The sequence below is a fragment of the Urocitellus parryii genome, chromosome 13 (genome assembly GCF_045843805.1).
Source record: "Urocitellus parryii isolate mUroPar1 chromosome 13, mUroPar1.hap1, whole genome shotgun sequence".
Classification (NCBI taxonomy): Eukaryota; Metazoa; Chordata; class Mammalia; order Rodentia; family Sciuridae; genus Urocitellus; species Urocitellus parryii.
This window is the reverse complement of record NC_135543.1, coordinates 51800351-51822587: the sequence shown is the minus strand read 5'-3', so window position 1 is coordinate 51822587 and position 22237 is coordinate 51800351. Positions and strand designations below refer to the sequence as shown.

Genomic DNA, 22237 nt, shown 5'->3' with positions numbered 1-22237 from the left:
CACCTCCTGCATCCAGTTAGAAAAGGCTAGCTTATTATTGAGGGTATCTAAAGATAAGAATCCAGCCGGGAGCCGTGGTACATGCCTGTAATCCCAGAGGCTCGGAAAACAGGCAGGAGAATCATGAGTTCAAAGCCAGGCTCAGCAACAGAAAGGTGCTAAGCAGCATAGTGAGACTCTTATCTCTAAATAAAATACAAAAAAGGGCTGGTGGCTGGGGTTGTGGCTCAGGGGTAGAGCGCTCACCCAGCACATACGAGGCCCTGGATTTGATTCTCAGCACCACATAAAAATAAATAAAATAAAATAAAGGTGTCCAACTACAACTAAAAAATGAAATGTAAAAAAAAAATTCAAAATAAATAAATTAAAAGGGCTGAGGATATGGCTCAGTAGTTGAGTGCCCTGGGTTCAATCCCTGGAAGAAGGAGAAGGAGAAGGAGGGGGAGGGGGAGGGGAATTCAGGTATATCCTATTAATTAGGATAGGTTTTATTTAATATTTATTTTTTAGTTGGACACAATACCTTTATTTATTTATTTTTATGTGGTGCTTAGGATCGAACCCAGGGCCTCCCATGTGCTAGGCGAGCGCTCTACTGCTGAGCCACAACCCCAGCCCCAATAGGGATAGTTTTTATGTTATCAGTTAAAAATAAATTTAAAATTTTTTAAAGTGGGAAAAAAATAGAATTTAGATATAAGAGAAGCTCTGTCCTTCAGGAATTATGTGTTTAGCCACAAGTAACAAACAATGGAATTATTACTCAAACTATCAAGAGACTATTCATTCAAACTTTCAACAAATATGTGTTGAAAGTTTAAGGTGCTGCAAGCAGCGCTCTCAGCCCTTCTAACGCACTTCCAGATCGCAGCACCATGGGGCTTTGGGCAGTGACTGCCCCTAAACTGCTTTCGCCCAGGGTCCTGCCCAGGCCTTTGGAAATAAATATGACAGCATCCTATCCACAGCATCCTATCCACAGCATCCTATCCACCATGATCGAAGCCCTAGATTCTAGGGAGAGAGTAACAACCCAAAGACAATGATGACAAAGCTTGTGATGACATAAACAATAGGTGAAGCTTGGAGAGAGGTGACCAGGTCAGCATCTAGGGGACTCCCCAGGTAGAGACAGGAACAGCAATACCCTCTGCCCAAGTTGTTGTGCCAAAAAAATCTGACCCCAAATCGTAGTGCCCCGGCATGTAGTGTCATCGATACTTGGCCATCTATCTGTAGTGAAGAGCCGTTTTCCTTTTTAATTTCCAATTTGGTGCTCTTGTAAGATATGTGGATTTCATGTTTGAATGCCAAAGTGACATCAAATTATTTTAAAGCTTTAAATACACACTCTCAATGCTGGCCTTTATCTCACTGCTACCAAACACCAAAACCATTCACGAACTGGCACTAAACCCGGAGCCACACTTGGGATTAACTCCACAAACCCTCCAAAAGGCACCACAAATGCACACAAGAAACGGAACGGTCAAGTTCAACTTACTTGCCGATGGCTGGAATTTGATCAGATCTTGCAAGTCAGCAGAAATCTGGAAAACGTGGCTATAGAACTGCTGGACGGAATTCTTGAGGCCGGAAATGTCTCTGGAATGCGACCTGAGTGTCCCGTTCATCTGCCTGACACAGTTCCACAGGCTGCTGACGTGCCTGTTGAGCCCCTCTTTGATCTTCTGCAGACTCCCCGACATGGAGTCCAGCTTGCTGCACGTTTTCTCCATATGCGACACCCTGTCCTCAACCACGGAGACCCCGCTCTGGACCCCGTGAATATTTTCCTTACAAGTGTCCAGCTCAGACAGGACCTGGCTCTGGAGCCTCTGCCACCTCTCCTCCAGCTGGCCGCAACACGGAGCCACAGGGTCCTGGGGAGACGGGAGGGTGTCCCCCGTCCTTTCTTGCTCACCCACCTTAGCAGACCCACCGGCTGCAGCATTTTTACCTGCTTGACAATTGCTCACTTCCTTCTGAAGACGAGTCACATCATTACCTGTGTGGTTTAGTTGAGCATAAAGACGACTAAAATCTTCTCGAAGCTTCTGGATGTGACGCTCGGTTTGTTGAAACTTCCTATACATCGTATCATTGAGAGATTTCAAAAGGCTCAGGCTATCACCCGCTAGGTGGTCCTCTCTGTTTGGTACAGTACCTTCCAACCCAAGATGTCCTCCCTGGAAGTTCTGCAGGCAGATGTCCTCCACCACTTGAACTTTGTCCTGCAGGCGGTTTAATTCTATCATGACCTGTTCATGGCCTGATCCAGACAGCCCAGGCAGGGCTGCCCCTGGGGGACCAAATTCACCACCAGTGTCATTGGCCACTTGTAGGAGGACGCTCCCCAGACGGTCTTCCAGAGAGTGTATTTTCTGATCCAGAAGTTGCCTCAAGTCATCCACCTCCCCAGAGATGGTCCCCCGGAGGGTTTCCTCAATGTAAAAGCAATGTTCTTCCGCGTTCTTCTCCGTCACGTTGATCCTTGCATCTAGTTCATTCCATCTGGCATCAAAGTCCACATCTGGTTCCGGAACCACCAGGCGGTCAAACTCGTTGTCCAGCCGTCCATTCAGCATTCTGGTGGCTTCCGCCACTCTCTCGATCTTCTGCTCCAACGTCTTGAGCTGCTCACCGAAGTCGCCACCCTTTCCCCCGCTGCAGCAGCTCGGCTGGGCTGGAGGATCCTGCAGCCGGGCTCGAAGGTCGTTGATGTCTTTTTTCAGGCTCGCCTCCTTCTCCCCGATCAGTTCTATCACCCCCAGGTAGCTGCTGCCGTAGTCGTCACACTGCTGCTGCAGGCCAACCAGCTTGTACTCGCACGTGTTCTTCAGGTCGGCCAGCTTCCTGTCCATCCCCTCCATGAGCTCCTCTCTCAGAGCCTCGATCTTACTGTCCACGTAGGCTTGGTAGAGCTCACTGGTGGTCATGGTCACCGTGGGGCCCTGGGCAGCCTCCTGCAGCTGTTTGAGCTGCCCTTCGTAACCCTTCACCTTCCCATCCAGCTCCTCCAGCTTGTCACTCTTGGTCTTCAGAGTATCTTTGACTTGGGCCAATTCAGACTTAATGTCCTTCATACCAGATTCCTTACTACTGAGGACTCCGGGAGGCTGGGCTCTTTCCTTGTCTCTGGCCATCTCACTGCCAGGCCCCGGCTGCGGGTCGCCCAGCCATGAGGTCGGTTTGCTGGCATCATCCTGAGTGGCATGTTTGAGGTTTTCGTTCAGGTCTGAAATGGAAGACTGGAGGTCGAGAACTGTCCTTGTGAGTCGGAGAACCTTCTCCTCAAGCATCTGGATTTTCTTATCCTGAAGTTCTTCAGGCCCCTGTTGGGGATCCACCTTCTGACTCGGTTCTCCTGCAGGAGTTGGTGGTGAAGTGTCCTTGGGGTCTGAGACTTGGCTTGGTTCGTTATCTGTTATAAAGAAAAGGTGGGACCTCAGTTAACATCTGCTTCCTTTCACAGCTGCTGCAAAGACAATAAACAGGGGTACCTAGAGGACATGCTTAAATCTTCCCTTACAAGCCCCCTACCTAACTGTAGATAATTATTGTGGTAGAGTGGAAGAGAGGATGGGCTTTGTTTGACTTTGGAGTCAAACAAACCTCTATGTACCTCTGGCTCTGCTATTTACTGTTTGGCCTCAAATGAATTAATTAACTTCTCTGAACTATAATCCCTTCATCTATAAAGAGGAGGGATAGGATCTACTAGGATTGTTAAGAGAAAATGCACATATCATATACAGGCCATCCATGGTCCCTTTCACCCTGAAGGGAAATAACTACTTTGTCATGTGAACACACTGTTCCCACATTAGTGAAATGTGGCCACACCCAGTCACTGACTGCACACCGTAAAGCCATTAGCAGTTGGAAGGTATGATAATATATAATATCAGATCATTTGAGGTTATCTATCCTCAAAATCACTCCTTAACTTTTATTAGCATCCCTATGCTAAGAATCTTATAGACATCCCTTGGTCCTAAGAAGAGGTCAAGAAAACTAAAATCAAAGGACTGATATAGCAACTACTGTACTGGTGTCTCCTAACAATAAGCTATCTAGCCATATATAGTCAGATGCTTAGGTCAAAGATCACAGATATTCAATTTTTGATAGTCCTATTTTGATAAAATATTTCCCAAGGAGACAGTCCAAATGAAAAAAAATGATAATGATAGTGATGAGTCATAAAATGGAAATAAATTCATACAGAGATAAGTATTCTAATATTAAAAAGAGGCTATCAAGGGGATGGGGTTGTAGCTCAGTGGCAGAGTGCTTGCCTAGTACCTAGAGGTACTGGGTTCAATCCTCAGCACCACATAAAAATAAATAAAGGCATTGTGTCCATCTGCAACTAAAAAATAAAATAATAATAATAATAATAATAATAAACCTGCAGCAAGAGAATAAGACAGGAGCCTTGCCCTAGAAAGGGCTCCCGGAAGGGGACCAACACTGTCCACCTGGAGCCCACAGGGAGGAGACCATGGAAAGTAAGTAGAAGAGGTCAGACACGTTACAAGGGAATTGAACGCAGCAACCGTACTACACTGAAAACAAGCAAATTGAGAAAGCTGCAGATATTTGTTTCTTCCGCCCCTAAGCTTCCACACGAGATGAGAGCAGCAGCTATTATTTGTTAAAATTAATTCTAACAAATAACTTAGTTGTAAACCAATGCTGCAATTCAGATGCCCCAACTCCCAAGCGCATCTGGTATCTGGCACAGAATAATAAAGAACACTTATTTGCCATACTGAAAATTTACACTATATCTCGGAACCCTAGAAGGAAAATATAAGTTACCAATCATATATAATAAGTGAAATGCTATTCTGGGTGCAATGGTGTTGATATTAACTTAAGTGTCCCCCCAAAGCTCACATCTATGTGAGATGATGCAAGATCATTCAGAGGTGAAATGGTTGGGTTATGAGAGCCATACCCCAAACAGTGAATTAATCCCCCGGTGGGATTAACTGAGTGGTACTGGAGGTGGTGGGGTGTGGCTGGAGGAGGTAGGGCACTGGGGACATGCCTTTTCGGTATATATTTTGTGGAGTGGGGCCTCTCTGCTTCCTGACCATCCTGTGAGCTGCTTCCCTCTGCCAGACTCTGTTGCCATGATGTTCTGCCTCACCTCGATCCCCAAGGAATGGAGCCTGGTGTCTACCGACTGAGATGTCTAAAACTCTTGAGCCCCAAATTAAACTTTTCCCCTTCTAAATTCATTCTTGTAAGGTCTTTTAGTCACAACAGCAAACAAACAAACAAACAAAAAAAGCTGGGGGAATGGGAAGAATATAATGAAATATCTCTCTCCTCTACCACTGGTGATTGTGTAAATTGCTATAAATATCTTTAAAGGATATTACAGTACTATGTATTAAAATACTCAGATCCTTTTGACCCTGAAATTACATTTCTAGAAATGTATTCCAGAAAATAATCAATGACAAAACAAAATTTAACAGAGAAAGACACTTATTCAAATACAATATTCAATATTGTATTGAGACTATGTTCAAACAATCATATTCTTTGAAGCTATTAAATGATATTGTGGAGGAGTGGGGTTGTGGCTCAGTGGTAGAGCACTCGCCTAGCAAGTATGAGGCATTGGGTTTGAATGTCACACCACATATTAATAAGTAAAATAAAAGTCCATCAACAACTAATAAAAATATTTTAAAAATGATACTGCAGGACATTTAATGGCATGAAAGGTTATTATTGATTGACAAGTAAAAACCAAGTTGCTGGATCAAGAATAAGCATTTCCTTTTACTTCCTCCTATGATCCCACTAAAATAACAATGAAAAAGGGAGGGGACCAAAAACCCCACCCAACTTATATAATCAGAACTGGAATCAGAATGGTAAGCACTTCTTAATAGCAGTATTGGGAGCTAGACGGAAAATGAGCAACGTTTTTAAAATTCTAAAGGAAAAATATTTCCAAGCAGAATTCTGAAACTAGAGTAAAAATATTTTTTTATAGTATGAAGTATCAAAAAAGTTTACCTCCTATACAATCTTCTCATGAAACTACTAGAGTGGGCTATGGGTGTAGCTCAGGGGTAGGGCACTTGCCTAGCATGTTCTATCCTTAGCACCACAACAACTGAAAAAAACTACTGTAGGATGTGCTCAAGCAAAACAAAGGAGTAAAATAAGAGAGTGAGCAGGGAGATACAAAAGAAAATGGGGAATTGAAAAGAGGCAGGTTAAGACCCCAGGGTGACAGGGAAAGAGGATGACAGTCCAGATGGGAGGTGGGAGAAGGCTCCTGGAGATGTTTCTTCAAGAAAAATGAAACTGCTGTGTCTGAACATAATGAAGGGACATTCAAATAACCAGACAAGGATTTGGGTTGAAATAGGAAACGCACACCAGCATGCACAAACACACACACACACACACACACACATACAAACAAGCAAAGGAAAAATGTAAGACAATTATTAACTATAGAAGATCAGAAGTCTGTGTAGGAAAGACCCATTCATAATATACCACAGGGCTTAGCTGTAAACATGAGCCATATAATTAATACAGTATACACACTGAATATTGGCTTTAGTAAAAAATACAGTATTTTTTTCTGTATGGAAAGTAGGGGGTTGGGGAATAGATGAAAGATTGCTAAATCTTCAACTTCCACAAAAAGAAGTCAATAGATACGGAGGTAAATTTCAAGAGATTTATCTGAAGAGCTTAGAGCAGGCTGGGGTGTGGCTCAGTGGGAGAGTGCTCCCCTAGCACGCAAGAGATTCTGGGTTCCATCCCCAGCATGGGGTGGGGGTGCGGGGGTTGGAGTTTAAAGTAATAGCCTCTGGGAAGGGGAAGTGAGAGAGAAGAGGGGTTCCCTCTTCTTCCCATTTGTGTTGTAAAGCTATTCAACTTGTAAAACTATACATATATCCAAGCTTTGATAAAATAAAAGCCGAAACTAAACAAAACAAAGATAAACTACTAGGACCCAGCAGCCCCTACCTCATGTTTCCCACGAGTGCAAACGACAGGATTTACTGTAATCACAGTCTAATGTTTATCTTCCCTGGGGTCAGGAACCCTGTCTGCCTGGGTTTTACTTATTCCAAGGGCCTAGGATAGAGCCTGTCAGACGTCTGCAGATATAGGGAAGACTGGACGTTAGGAAGGCTGTCCCTGTTTGAATGCCCCCTGATCTCAGGTTGAAATTTAACTGACAAGAGGTGATCAGGGCTTGAGGACTCTACCCCTGTGAACGGATCATAGCTGTTACTGCAGGAGTGAGTGAGTTCCTGATAAAAATATGAACGGAACCTGATTTTTCTGTCTTCCTCATGCTTGCCTGCCCTTCTGCCATATTATGATGAGGGCTTTATTTTTATTTATTTATTTTTTTTTATGGACAGATGCTGGCCCTTGATCTTGGACTTCCCAGCCTTTACAAGCATGAGAAACAAATTTCTCTTCTTTCTAAATTTTCCAATCTCTGATGTTTGTTTAGACCAACCTAAAACAGACTAAAACAGTGGCTTCTATCAAAGAGATAAGAGGTAAGTGCTGGTGAGGGTATGAAGAAAGGCGGTGGGAATATAAATGGGTACAGCCACTATGGAAAAAAGTAGGAGGTAGCACAGGAGGATGGCAAGTTTGAGGCTAGCCTCAGCAATTTAACAAGGCCCTAAGCAGCTTAGTGAGAACCTGTCACAAAATAAAAAATAAAAATGTGGGGGCTGGGGATGTGGCTCAAGTGGTAGCTCGCTGGCCTGGCATGCACGAGGCACTGGGTTCGATCCTCAGCACCACATAAAGATAAACAAAGATATCGTATCCACCTAAAACAAAAGAATAAATATTTAAATAAATAAAAAAATAAAAATTAAAAATGTGGCTGGGGATGCGGCTCAATGGTAGAGCACCCCAGGATTCAAGTCTCAGTATTAAAAAAAATAAATAAAAAGTGGGGCTGAGGCTGGGGCTCAGAGGTGGAGCACTTGCCTGGCATGTGTGAGGCACTAGGTTCAATCCTCAGCACCACATAAAAATAAATAAAACAAAGTTATTGTGTCCATCTACAACTAAAATAAATACATAAATAAATCCAACCTAATCAGACCTTGGTGGAAAGTGTAAGCCGAACAAAACATTTTTTTAAAAAGTATGAATATTTCTTAAAAAATTAAAGTACAATTATCACACAATCAGCAATCCTGCTTCTGGATATATACTCAAAGAAATGAAATCAATACCTTGAAGGGATATCTGTATCTCCATGTTCATTGCAATATTATTCACAACAGCCAAGGTACATTAATAACCTCAGTGTCCCTCAATGGATGAATGGACAAAGAAATTGTAGGGTGTGTGTGTGTGTGTGTGTGTGTGTGTGTATGTGTGTGTGTGTACATACAGCATGATACTATTCAGTCTTAAAAAGGAAAATCCTGTCATTTATAGCAATGGATGAATCTGGAGGATGTTCTGTTAAGTGAAATAAGCCAGACACAGAAAGGCAAATAACAAATGATCTCACACATGGAATCTAAAGAGAATCAAACTCATAAAAGCAAGTGGCTGTCAGAAGCTTGTGAGTGGGGGAAACGGGGAGATGTTGGTCAAAGGGTATAAACTTCCAGTTGTAAGATGAACAAATTCTAGGGATCTAAGATATACCCTCGATGGTGATGGATATGTTAATTAATTTGACTGTGTTAATCATTATACATTATATGCATACTATAAAGGCATTACTTTGTACAGCCTGAGTACATTCAACCTGACAGTTAACTATTTTAAACAAAAAACATGTTCCTACGATTTATAAACATTCTTTAATTGATATGCATGACTTTAATAAAAAGATTATTTAAAATCTATTTTATGGATAATGTTGGGAGGCACTATCGGTTTCAAAGACCTCATGGGAAGATAAAAATCAAACATAACTTAAACATTTCATTTCCCAAGGAAGGCTAAGCTGCGTTTATTGTGATTCATCTTTAGAGGAGGAAAGATGAGCTGATGTAGGAGCAAAATGCAAGGGAAAATTTTTACCCGTAAGAATTGTTCCCTTAATGTTACACTTCAAAAGCTGACGTGATCTACGGGTGAAAATTCTAACTTGGGACTAAGCTTTGCAAACATCTCATGTCAAACACAAGGAGAACCATTCACTTTTTTTTTTTTTTAAGACAATTTTAACTCCTTTAAACTCAGATTTCTGGGTTTTAGAATTGAAAGTAAAAACAGAGCATCATTACATGTGATGTTCTTCACATCACTGCTCCAGGCTACATCAGTCTGAACCCATCAGCATTTAACAACCCCCCCCCCCCGCACCCCAGGGGTTTCTAAGGTACTGGCTTGCACCAAGAGTTGGCTCTAATAAAGCAATTTAATCTTGGTTTTAATTGGTTTGATCTCCAATTGCTTTCCGCTCCTGCAAATAAACTGCTGCCATGCCACCTGTAATCCCAGCAGCTTGGGAGGCTAAGGCAAGAGGATGGCAAGTTTGAGGTCAGTCTCAACAAGTTAGCAAGGTCTAAGCAATTTAGTGAGGCCCTGTCTCAAAGGACTGGGGACATGGCTCAGTGGTTAAGCACCCCTGGTTCCATCCCCAGTACCAAAATAAAAAATTTCTGCCACATAGATCTATTTGCTCAATCTCATAGATGATAAATCTCACAGATGACAAATCTCGCCCTCTGAAGCAGTACTGGAGATGTTGAAGGTGGCCACGCAGAGTGAGGCACCAAGAAAACATTACCTGTGGCTTTCTTTATGCTATTTCGAGGCCGAGCAGGCGTGGGGTGGGGGGTCTTCGCAGGGTCTTTGGGACCTTCTTGGCAGTTCGCTCCTCTAAAGCCGGGGCAGCATCTCCATTCCAACTGGGTCACCGTCTTGTACCTGATGACGTACCTGGGTCTGAAGTTCACCCGATACCTGCAGACACAAAGGGCAGCACCTCTCTTTTAGTTCAGAGCACCTCTGGCCCTCCCAGAGACAAAGCCAAGTAAAGAGGATTCAGGGTCCAGCTGACTCCCCGGGGGTCAGAAAGGCAGGGCCTTCTCACCCTAAGTACTGGCCTCCTCCCTCCAGCTCTTGAATTCAGGGCAAACAGAAAAATTCAGCCTGCAATTCCCATTTGATGTGGACAATTTTGGGTCCCTAAACTGAGCTTTTGTTCACAATTCACAGCTTTACGGGAATCTCTTCAGGTGAGACTCAGTGTTGCTTTCTATTTTGTGTTTTAAGAAAAACATCTCAAGCCTGGCACAGTGATGCACACCTGTAATCCCAGCAGCTTGGGAGGCTGAGGCAGGAGGATTGCGAGTTCAAAGCCAGCCTCAGCAAAAGCGGGGTGCTAAGCAACTCAGTGAGACCCTGTCTCTAAATAAAATACAAAATAGGGCTGGGGATGTGGCTCAGTGATCGAGTGCCCCTGAGTTCAATCCCCAGTACTCACCCTCCCAAAAAAGAAAGAAAAACATCCCTGGGTGTACAACCAGAGATATAAAAAATTGTGCTCTATGTGTGTAATAGGAATTGTAATGCATTCTGCTCTCATACGTGACAAATTAGAATTTTTAAAAAAGAATGAGCTTTTGAAGTGGAGAAAAGGAGACTGGCCTTTGTTGGCAGAGAAAACAGATGTGCATAATCATAATGGTTCGAAACAGCAGCTCTGAAGTTGGATGATCTGGATTCAAAGTGTGTATCTGCCTTTTTCTAGATTAAATACTTTAAGAAGCCTACCTACTTCTGTAAGCCTTAGTTTCCTGTTCTTTAAAATAAGAAACGCTACCACATGGGGTTACTACTGTACCAAGCAAATTGAACAATATGTGTGAAATGTATCAGGCTACCTACATGGAGAACACACATTAAATATTCATATTCATTTGTAATTCAGTATGTTATGCTTTCATTATTTAATAAACTAATTATTGAAAAATTTAAAAAAATCCCTGGCACCCCTGTCCCCCATAAAACCCACATATTTCCCCTCTGTACGTCTATCTCTATCCTGGTCAAGGAAGCAGCAGACTGCTGGCCTCCTTAGGTTTTCCCAAGATGCCCTGGGGCAATGCAGCAATCAGGAGGTAGAACTGAAAGCAAGTAAACTTGCCCCAGGTCCAGTGTACATTCCTGACACCCTGGGATGTCCCAGAGACATTTCCACTGAGTTGTCAAGTCCTCCAGACCCAGGGCTGGGCCTGGACCTAGAACAGATAGCCACAGCCCAGCAACCCATGGCGCACACTAGGGATGAAGCTCACAGATGCCTCTGCTCACAGCAGACAGAAGCCATGGCCACACAGGACGGCCCTCCTTTGATTTACCCCAACTTGGATTTTCTGGCTTGGAACCACTCTCTCTTGAAAACCTTCACTTTCTCTGCGTTTCTCACCAGCAGCTGGCCCTGTCTTTGGGTCAGTTCCCAGAAAGAAACAGGTTTTGCGTCACTTCCTCAGGGCTGCTGCGTGCTGCTTGTGGGGGCCTTAGGATGACCAGCTGTGGGGGCTGCTGGGACCTGCAGGGCTCAGCCAGCCAAGCGAGTCCAGCTTGAACACCAGCCTTGGAGCTGGGGACTTCAAAATCATGTTCCTAACAAAACTACAAATTGGTAAATTCAATGGACCTTTGACATCTCCCCTGAGGGTCATAACCATGACAACCGAAGGTCCTTTCTTGTGGGGTACAGGGGATTGAACCCAGGGACGTTTTACCACTGACCTATATTCCTAGCCCTTTTTATTTTTTATTTTAACACAGGCTCTTGCTTTGCTGCCCAGGCTGGCCTCAAACTTGTGATCCTCCTGCCTCAGTCTTCCCAGTAGCTGGGATTATAGGCATATGTCACTGGGTCCGACTCAATTAAAGGTCCTTTTTTTGGGTGTGGTGCTGGGGATGGAACCCAGGGCTTTGAGCATGCTAGGCAAGCGCTCTACCACTGAGCAAAGCCCCAGCAAAACCATGACAATAAACCCTACGTGTAAGGACCTACTCCACTGGACAGCGAGGTGTCCCTGCAAAAACCCCAGGGCCCCACCAACAGGGTGGAACCTGCCAAGCCTTGAACCTTTTGCTGTACCATTTCCATAGGTCTTTTAAGACTGTGGGTCTCAACCAAAACCCTCAAAATCACCCAAAGAAGAGTGAAAAAATACCCATGCCTGGCTGTCCCCCTCGGAGGTTCTGATAAAGTCTGGGTGGGGCCTCAGCATGTGGATTTTGAGAAGTTCCCAAGGGAGGCTTTTGGGAAGAAAAACTGGAAAGGAATCTCAATAAGTAAAAGGGAAATGCAAGGGGTGCTCCTGGGAGGTGGGGTTAGGTTCGAAGGGGAGCAAAGGCCCCCCACTTTCAGGCTTTTCATTCTCTCCTTTCCCTTCCACCCCCACCCCATCGTGGCTCTATTATTTATATTTGTCTCTTTTTCATTGGTGAAAAATCAGGGGCTCACAGGGGTTAGATGACTTGTCTGAGTTCATTCCGAAAGTGGCAGGGCTGGCATTCAAGCCCCTGTCCCTCCCTGTGTACCCTGCATGCCCTCAACAGGCAGAAACACCTGTTCCCTCTGGCAATTGCCTTAAGTGTGTGGCAGCCGTCCCATCTGGAGATGTTCCCAAAGACCCCCAAAACCTGGTGAGAAGATAGTCAACCCCCTCACTCAGCAGACTCATGCCTGAGCATCTAACTTGTGGAGGTACACACCAGCCCTGGCCCTGGTCCCCTCCCACCCCACCTACGCAAAAGTTTTTGTTGTTGTTGATACTGAAAATTGAACTCAGGGAAGAATCTAACACTGAGCCACATCCCAAGCCTGTTCTTTCTTTCTTTCCTTATTTATTTATTTATTATTTTTGAGAGAGGGTCTGCTAAATTGCTGGGGCTGGCCTCGAACTTTCAAATCTCCTGCCTCAGCCTCCCAGGTCACTGGGATTACAGGCGAACAGCGTCACCACCTCCAGCCCCTAGACAGAGAATTCTTGAAAAAAATAAAATAAAATTTTAAAAAAGAAAAGACAATTCCATTTCACAGTCTTGCATACTCAAGCCAAGCATAATGCTGGAAAAATGTGTAATCTCAGAAAACCATTTTTCCTCTGAGCTTTAAAGACGGAATGTGAACACATGTTGGCTTGTGCATCTGGAGGTGACAGTCCATAAGAAACCTTTTTGGCTAAGGTGGAGCCAGGCAGGGAACGAAACTATGGAAGAGGGGCGCGGGCACCCTCCCCACCACACCACACCCTGCCCTGGGGACCCGCCCCCTGACTGCAGGCGCTGCAGGACAGGAAATCCCTGCTCCCCCAACCCACCTCATCACTTTCTTCAAAGGCAGTGATTTTGCAGCCAGTTCAAGGCTCAGGAACGTTCCCTGGAGTCCCCGCCCTCCTCCCACCCGGCACGGGCGCCACGCCCACCCGGGCGCCACGCCCACCCGGGCGCCACGCCCAGCCTGCGGTCGGTTTCCAGGGTCCCCCTGGCACGTTCCTGACAGCTTCTCAAGCCCCATGTGGGGAGGAGGCCGTCCTGGCTGGAAATGATCGACAGCTGGAAATGATCAGTAGGCCACCTCCATCCAGCCGTGGGAAAGCTCACCGAGGGATTTCACGGTGCCTAACGACCACACGGATCCCTGAGGTGGCTCTGGGCCCTGCTCCATGGCCTTCAGGCCTCGGGGGAGGAGTGGGCCACAATATAGGGGTGTCCAGCCTCACAGCTCCATGGGGATTTTCCCAGAAGAAATCAGGTCTGAAGGTTCCCCAGAGGATGAGGAAGAACCGAATAGGAGTCCCAGGACCCCCTCTCCATCACCCAGGGCACTACAGGAAAACATCCTGCCCTAGAAATTTTTATAAACTGTCAGGGACTGAGGTGTGGTGGTGCACACCTGTAATCCCAGCAACTCAGGAGGCCGAGGCAGGATGATCACAAATTCAGGGCTAGACTCAGCAACTTAACGAGATCCTGTCTCAAAAAAGTAAAAAGGGCTAGGGGTGTAGCTCAGTGGTAAAAGTTCCCCTCAGTTCAATCCCCAGTACAAAAAAAAAAAAAAAAAATTAAATTAAAATTAAAAATTTAGTTCTTTGGTCACAATAGCCATATTTCAAGTACTTCAAAGCATGAACATTTCCATCATCGTAGTAAATTCTACAGGTCAGAACTAACCTAGACATTCATGAGATGGTGTGTAAATCAGCCATATGCACACATCTATTCACCAACCCACACCAACCCATCCTCTTCTTCCTCCCACTAGAACATTTGCATAACGTCGATTCCAGAACTACTTCCCTGAAGCAGAATGCTTCCCTGAAAATAGCCACACATCCCCAGCAAGGCAATATTTAGACAACTTTGCACAAGATAAAGGGTTTGCCCTGCATTTGGCATTTACCTGTACTTTATTTTCACACAGCCTTTTACTAAAGCTTTATCCAACACGTGACCCTTTGGGGATATAGGCTAGACTGGGATTTCTTCCAAGAACAAACTTTCTAGTAACTCCTCTCTTTCCAATCACTGGCCAGCCCCAAACAACCTGGAGCCAACTCTGCTGGTTTTATTCTGCACGTGTGGTTCCACACAGTATTGATTGGAACGGAACTGAGAGGATGCAGAAGGAAGCCAGAAAGAAGTACTTCCCCCCCAAGACTGGGAAAAGTATCCCTGCTAGGCCTAGCAAATAATCAGCTACCTAGAGAGAGGGAAATCAGCATGCAAAGGGCACAAGTCAACAAGATTCAGAACTGCTCACCCAGAACAGAAATGGGTTATCCACCATCCATTCCATCCACAGTAATTTGTTTTTTAAAAATTGAGGTAAGATACATGTGGCATAAAATTTAGCATCTTGCCAGGTACAGTGGCACATGCCAGTAATTCCAGTCATTCAGGAGGCTGAGGCTGGAGGATTGCAAGTCGGAGGCCAGACTGGGCAATTTAGTGAGATCAACAGCAATTAGGGAGATCCTATCTCAAAATTAAAAAATACAAAGGGCTGGAGATGTAACTCAGTGGTAAAGCACAACCCTGGATTCAATCCCTTTTACCGCAAGGGAAAAAAAATGGTTTCTTAACCTTTTATTTATTTTGTGGTTTGGGGGATTGAACACAGGACCTTGTACATGCTGGGCAAGGCTCTACCACTGAGCTACACACCTAGCCCAACTTCATCATTTTTAAGTATATAGTTCCGTGACATTCAGCACATCACACTGCTCTGCAACCATTACTACCCACTTCCAGAACTTTTTAAATTTTCCCAAATTGAAATTCTGTATTCACTAAATACTAAATCTCCATTCCTCCCTATTCCAGTTCTTGGCAACCGCTCTCCTGCTTTCTCTATGAATTTGATGACCCTTGCTATCTCCTATAAAAGGAATCCTAGAATCATTTATCTTTGTGACTGGCTTGTTTCACTTAGTATAATGTTCTCAGGGCTCATCCCTTAGAGCATGTGTCAGAATTTCCTTCCTTTTTTACATAATAATTCACTTTTCAAAATTTCCGTCTCAGTGGTAGAAATGGATGACAGTGGGTTTATTTTCTAGAAACTACTTGTGACAAATGTTTTTGTTGCTGTTGGTTTGAGATGTTGGGAGGTTTCGGGTTTTGTTCTGTTAGTGAATAAACAAATGAGCTTTTGATATTTATGGACACTTTTCATATTTTTCTAAATTTTTTTTTTAGTTTTTAGGTGGATACAATATTTTTATTTTTTATTTTTATGTGGTGTTGGGGATGGAGCCCAGCGCCCTGTGCATGCCAGGTGAGTGCGCTACCCCTTGAGCCACATCCCCAACCCTCATATTTTTTTGACACTTTGCCAAAAGCAAAAATACAGTCGGGCAGTAGAGGCTATAAATCTGAAATCAGAAGTGATTTCAAGGGTTGTGGTTGTGGCTCAGTGGTAGCACTTGCCTAGTATGTGTGAGGCCCTGGATTTGGATCTTAGCACCACATAAAATAAATAAAATAAAGGTATGTGTCCATCTATAACCTAAAAAGAAGTGATTTCAGAACTATATTGAAGTGAGAACTGGAGCTGGGGCTCAGCGGTAGTGCACTTGCCTAGCATGTGTGAGGCACTGGGATCGATTCTCAGCACCACATATATTAAAAAAAAAAAAAAAAGGCTATCAACAACTAAAAAATTTAAAACAAAAAATTTTAAAAATAATAAATAAAATATAAAGGACTATCAACAACTAAAAAATTAAAAATAAAAAAAGAACTATATCAAAGTGAAAAGTGAGTGATTCTGTCCCAGCAGATGACACACCTCCCATTTGAATCCACTTTGTCCTACTGCCAATAAAAAATTGGCCATTTGAAAAAAAAAAATATGCATCTACAAAGACAGTTTCTGCAATTCCAAGTCTGGAAAAGTGTTCCCACCCAAGAGAAAACGAAGACACCAATGGACCTTCCTACAGTTTAAAGAACAAACATAAAATCAGAATTCTCATCTTTTTCGGTTACATTATACATTGTTAATTAGATCTCTGCATGGAGAAATTAATAGTGTGAAGCAAAGAAATGTGAAACATTTTACTTGGCTATTTAGGAAATTTACAAATTTTAAAAGCTAGAATGCTTGGGCAAATTATATGGGGGTGTTTAACCACTGACATTTTTTTATATCTTATTAGAGAAAGGGTCTCACTGAGTTGCTAAGTGCCTTGCTAAGTTGCTGAGCCTGGCTTTGAACTCTCAATCCTCCTGCCTATACCTCCCAAGCCGCTGGAATTACAAGCATGTACAATACATTACAATACATGCCTGGCTTGGGCAAATATATTTTTGAAATACAAAATGTATCTAATGAATCTACAAGCCAAACTGATATGCCCTGGTTAAAATTAGATTACAATAGAGCTTTATATAGTTTTCAAATGCAGATCCTAGACCAAAACAATGTGCTCAGAAATAAAAATATAGGAGCCTGTTTCCCAGCACAAACATACATTTACTGGAGAAACCACAACTGTAAGCTGCTTATATTTTCATTTCCTCTTGAATGAATTTCCTTATGCACTTAGAGTGGCAAGTTGGGTTTCCAAACCTAAAATCCAAAATACCTCTCAGCATTTTGCTCTGATGACACGGTGTAATGAGAAGTTTTTCCCCACCATCTATTTATCCCCCTAATCCACAATTCCACAGTCATAAAGAAGGGGGATTAAAGAAAACCACAGCAGAAGCAGCTCAGCGGCCAGGCTAAGTCCCAAAACTCTGCTCCTGTAGATAGTGCAACTGCTATTCCTGAATTTGCTCAAAGATCAGAACCTTCCTCTGTGCAAACTTGCATTGCTAAAGATGACATCATCTCCAAGAGCTGGCTGCCGTCCGGTCCCTTGACATATAGCCTATGCCTGGGTTCCAACGAATCCACACTTTCAGTTTTGACTTCTTCACCTTGGGAGACACATCCCCAAATCACTACCCCCACAGTGGGGTCGGGGGAGGGAGCACGGGGCCTTGGCCAACTGTGACAGCAGAATGATTCAAGAGGTTGTGGAGGTCCACATGTTTGTAAAGAATTCTTTATGAGAGAGCTATTTCTCCCAGATAAACTCTATACTCCATTTCCCCAACTTCCCCCGTGTGTGCTCATTCCTGGAGTCAGCATCACAGAACACTTGTCTCCCGATCACTCCCCAGTGAACTCATTCTCTGCGTTCCCACAGTATGGAGCATGAGAACATCTGCTGGCCTGGGCCGTTAGCATAATGCTCACCCCAGACACCACTTCCCGTGGTTTTGTGATCCAGGCCTTTCTACTCAGAGCCACCGAAGAACTCTATTTTAATTACCCTCTTTCTTTTTTAATTACCCAACTTCTACAAAAGTCACAATAATTTAAAAATCTTTTTTCCTTAGCTTGGCCTCTCTCTAGTTTGCAACAGCAATCCCTCTCTTTTCAAAGGTCTCAGTCACTCGGTGCCTTCTCTCTCAGCTCCACCTCTTCCAGCCATTCCTCAACCTGCTACTCATCCAAAGTTCTCAGAATTGCTTTTAGATGCTACAAGAGAATTGGCCAAGCCATCCCTCCTGTAATCTATTTCAGACCTTGGGGTGAAGACTCTGGACATGGACAAGCTCTTGTGCTTGGAAACAGAATATCCAGACATGGGATTCTTTTTGCAGATATAAAAATATGTTCTACTGGGCATGGTGGCACAAGCCGGAAATCCCAGCGGCTCCGGAGGCTGAGGCAGGAGGTTAAAGCTAGCCTCAGCAACTTAGCGAGGCCCTAAGTAACTTAGTGAGACCCTGTCTGAAAAAATAAAAAGGGCTGGGGAGGGGGTGTGGCTCTTCCTTTGGGACAATTCATTCTCAGTTAGAAACATAATAATAATCTGGAAACTGAAAGCGTAGGAATACTGATTTTTTTTCTAATCTATGACCACATTGGGGAAAAGATGAAAATATTATAACTAAGGCTTTTCTTTCAAAGATCATACTAACTCAGTAATGCAAAGTGTTTTTTGAAGTCACCTGTGACACAGTGAGGTGGAACCATTGTCACTCAGATGTACTCTGCTTAAAGGGGCAGCATTTTTCTTTGGAAGACTGCTGCCTACCCCCAGGCCTGAGGTTGTGACAAGTAGGGGGAGGAAAGGGAGGGCTGCTTGGAATGATTTTTAAAAAAAAAAAAAACTGGAGAATAAAATCACAGCATTTGTAGGTAAATGGATGGCGTTGGAAAAGATAATGCTAAGTGAAGTTAGCCAATCCCAAAAAACCAAATGCTGAATGTTTTCTCTGATATAAGGAGGCTGACTCATAGTGGGGTAGGGAGGGGAAACGGGAGGAATAGATGAATTGGAATAGATGAATTCTAGATAGGAAAGAGGGGTGGGAGGGAAAGGGAGGAGGCAGGGGATTAGCAAGGATGGTGGAATGTGATGGATATCATTATCCAAAGTGCATGTATGAAGACATGAATTGGGCGTCAACCTACTTTATATACAGTCAGAGATATGAAAAATTGTGGTAAATATGTGTAATAAGAATTGTAATGCATTCCACTGTCATGTATTTAAAAAAATAAAATCAATTTTAAAAAAGAAAAGAAAAACTCACACAAAAAAAATAAAAACAAAACTGTATTTGCTGTTAATGGGAAGGGTAATGGAAGTGATATAGAAGAATTTCTCCTCAACAAGATCCCCCTTCTATAATAATGGACTCATTTTCCCCCAATGATGGATTATAGTTAATTCCCTACTATGAGGTGATGAATAATGAGGTCCTTCCATAATCTCCAGTCAACAGTCTGGGAACTAATTCATAACCTCCAGTCAACAGTCTGGGAACTAATTCACCTCCTGCATCAGACTCCTGAGTACCTGGGATCTGGCTGACTACCGGGCCCAGACAAATTTCCCCTTTTTCTAAGGATACCAGTCATATTACATTAGGACTCATCCTAAGACACCAATTTAACTTGATTACCTTGACGTTGAAAAGGTCCTTTTTCCAAATGAAGTCACCTTCTGAAGTATTAGGGGCTAGGACTCCAGCAAATCTTTATTAGAGGACAAAATTCAACTTTGTAATGACATGGTTAGGAGTTTGGACTTCATTGTTCAGGTAAAGTGGAGTCCGGGAAGGTTTTGATCAGGGATCTCATCAGAGCCAAGGAATTGTGTGGGGAAGTCAAACTGGGCATGGGGTGATATATGACTGAGCAGCATCTGGCCTTTCTTTAGGTGTATTGACAGGGCCGTGTTTGGCAAACAGTACTCAACAATAAAAGGTAATCAACTATTGATAGGGTACAACAAGGATGAATTTCCTAATTATGCTTAAAGAAGCCAGACCTCCAAAAACAGAGATGACACCATTTACATAAACTCTAGAAAATACAAACAAATCTATAGTGATAGGAGGATTACAAGTTTGAGGCTAGCTTGGGAAATCTAGTGAAAACCTGTCTCAAAATGAAAAATAAAAAGGACTGGAGATGTAGGTCATTGGATCCAACTCTAGTATCCTCCCCGCCAAAGAATAAATTGAATCATCCAAGGACATGACCAGATATTTCTCCAAAGAAAACATACAAATGGACAACTAGCACATTTCCAAAAAAGACATTATGGGGCTGGGGATGCGGCTCAAGCGATAGCGTGCTCGCCTGGCATGCGTGTGTCCCGGGTTCCATCCTCAGCACCACATACAAACAAAGATGTTGTGTCCGCCGAAAACTAAAAAATAAATATTAAAAAATTTCTCTCTCTCTCTCTCTCAAAAAAAAAAAAAAAGAAAGAAAAGAAATTATGGCTGGAAGAAGAATTGCAAGTTCAAGTCCAGCCTGGGCAACTTAGCAAAGCTCTGCCTCAAATTTTTAAAAAGTTTTAAAAAGGGCTGGGGATGGAATCCTTGGTAGAGCGATCCCCAATACTGATGGGCAAATGGATGGCTGGATAGAAAAGGGGAAATTTGGACACAGTCAGGTATAAAGGGAAGGTGACGTGAAGGACACAGGGAGAAGATGGCCTCGTACAAGCTCAGGAGAGAGTCCTGGAACAGACTCTTAGCTCTCAGTCCTGGAGGAACCAACCCCACCAACACCTTGGTTTGCTATTCCCTGTGAATGTCCCTTCATTTCCTGCCTCTGGGTCCTTGCTCAAGTTATTTCATGACTTATGCTGGCCTTGACTCCACTCCCACCTGCATATACTCAGCTAGAACCTTCTTTCAAAGCCCTGCCAAAATGTCGCCACTTCCAAACAAGTTCTCAGGTTCTTCCTGGCTAGAAATAATTTTTCCCACTTCCAAAAACCTTGAACACTTCGTGGTTCTCTTATTGCAATCCTCATTTGTGGGAAGCCAACCTTATGGGTGACTGAGTTACATTCCCCAGCTGGGTGCTGAGGCCCTCAGTCACAGAAATGGGTGTATCTTCCTACAGCCCCATGGGTGCAGCTATGCTCACCTGTTGCTTTGTAATATAACCCCTTGCCCTGTTTAGGATAGAATCTTCCATGGAAGTGCCTTGTGTGTCCCCTTCTCTTACTGTGCCCTTGGGTGTGGCCTACCCAGGTGTCACTCAACCTGCTGACAGTGGACATCATGTAGATAGACTCAGCCCCCTGAAACCTGACCCCTTGCCTCATTTGAATAGCTTCTCCTCAATAAAAGGGGTCGGCGTGTGCTCTCTCTCTCTCTCTTTCTGCAGACCCTTAGGGTCAGAGGAGCCGTCACAGCGACCCCAAAGAAAAAGGTATTTGTGTCTCTTGTGTGGTTATTTCGTGCAGCCCAGTTAGCCCAGTTTAACTAGAGTGACCCCTGAGCCTTTTAGTCTCGAGAACAGAAACCCGGCACTCATTCCTACATTTTGTACTTATTTCTATTTGTCTCGTTTTATCTGCTTGTCTCACTTTTGAACTTCCAGAGGGCAAGAAAGGGGTCCCTACTAAATCTCCATGGAGCCCAGCTCTGGGTCAGACGTAGGCCATGCACGAAAATATTTGTTTAATGAAACTGAGAAACCAACAGTCCCCTAATTACAAGTCTTCTCTCAACCCGATTGAGCTTTCTGCCAATTCAAAATGGCTTATGCTAATTATGCATCCTTAATTCAACATTTTCCAGGGCTATGAATGTGAAATGTGTTTTTTTGTAAAGCTCCATTATGGTTTTATCTCATGTCTACATCTGTTATGTAGTTTATTCTCTCCTCTCAACTGTTGTTCAGAAAAATCAGGGAAGTAACCTTACAATCAACATAAATAAAATTGCCCATACTTTGCACCTCCCCAAAAGCCATCAGCTACAACTCAACTAGGTACAAATGATGGTATATGCAGACAAAGGAACAGAACTCAACAATAAAGGTAACCAACTATTGATGTACAACAACCATGAATCTCATAATTATGCTCAAAGCCAGACCATCTCCCAAAAAAAGATTATATAACTTTGACACTATTTACATAAACTCTAGAAAATACAAACAAATCTAAAGTAATAGAAAGCAGATCAATGGTTCGTAGGAAGGGGTGTGTGAAGAGAAGGTGGACAGAAGTATTACCAAGGGTCCTAAGGAAATTTTGGGGTGTGATATTTTTATTATGATGTTGGTTTCAAGGTAATATACACATCAAAATATTAAATTATTCAACTTCAAATTTGTACAGTTTACTTTTATACCTCAAACAAGTTGGGGTTTTTTTGTTGTTGTTTTTGGTTTGGTTTGTAT

The 22237-nt window shown here is 43.4% G+C and overlaps 1 protein-coding gene across 4 annotated transcripts in view; it reads right to left on the bottom strand.

Annotated features, from left to right (window-relative positions):
* Emilin2 (elastin microfibril interfacer 2) overlaps positions 1–22237 on the bottom strand; it is a 51288-nt gene that overhangs the window by 16818 nt on the left and 12233 nt on the right. For all 4 annotated transcript variants that reach the window (XM_026394526.2, XM_026394524.2, XM_026394527.2 and 1 more), the window contains 2 exons: positions 9782–9957; positions 1508–3427 (listed from right to left, as the gene is read on the bottom strand). In XM_026394526.2, coding sequence (XP_026250311.2) covers positions 1508–3427; positions 9782–9957 — 2096 coding nt within the window. The remainder of the gene's footprint in view (positions 1–1507; positions 3428–9781; positions 9958–22237) is intronic.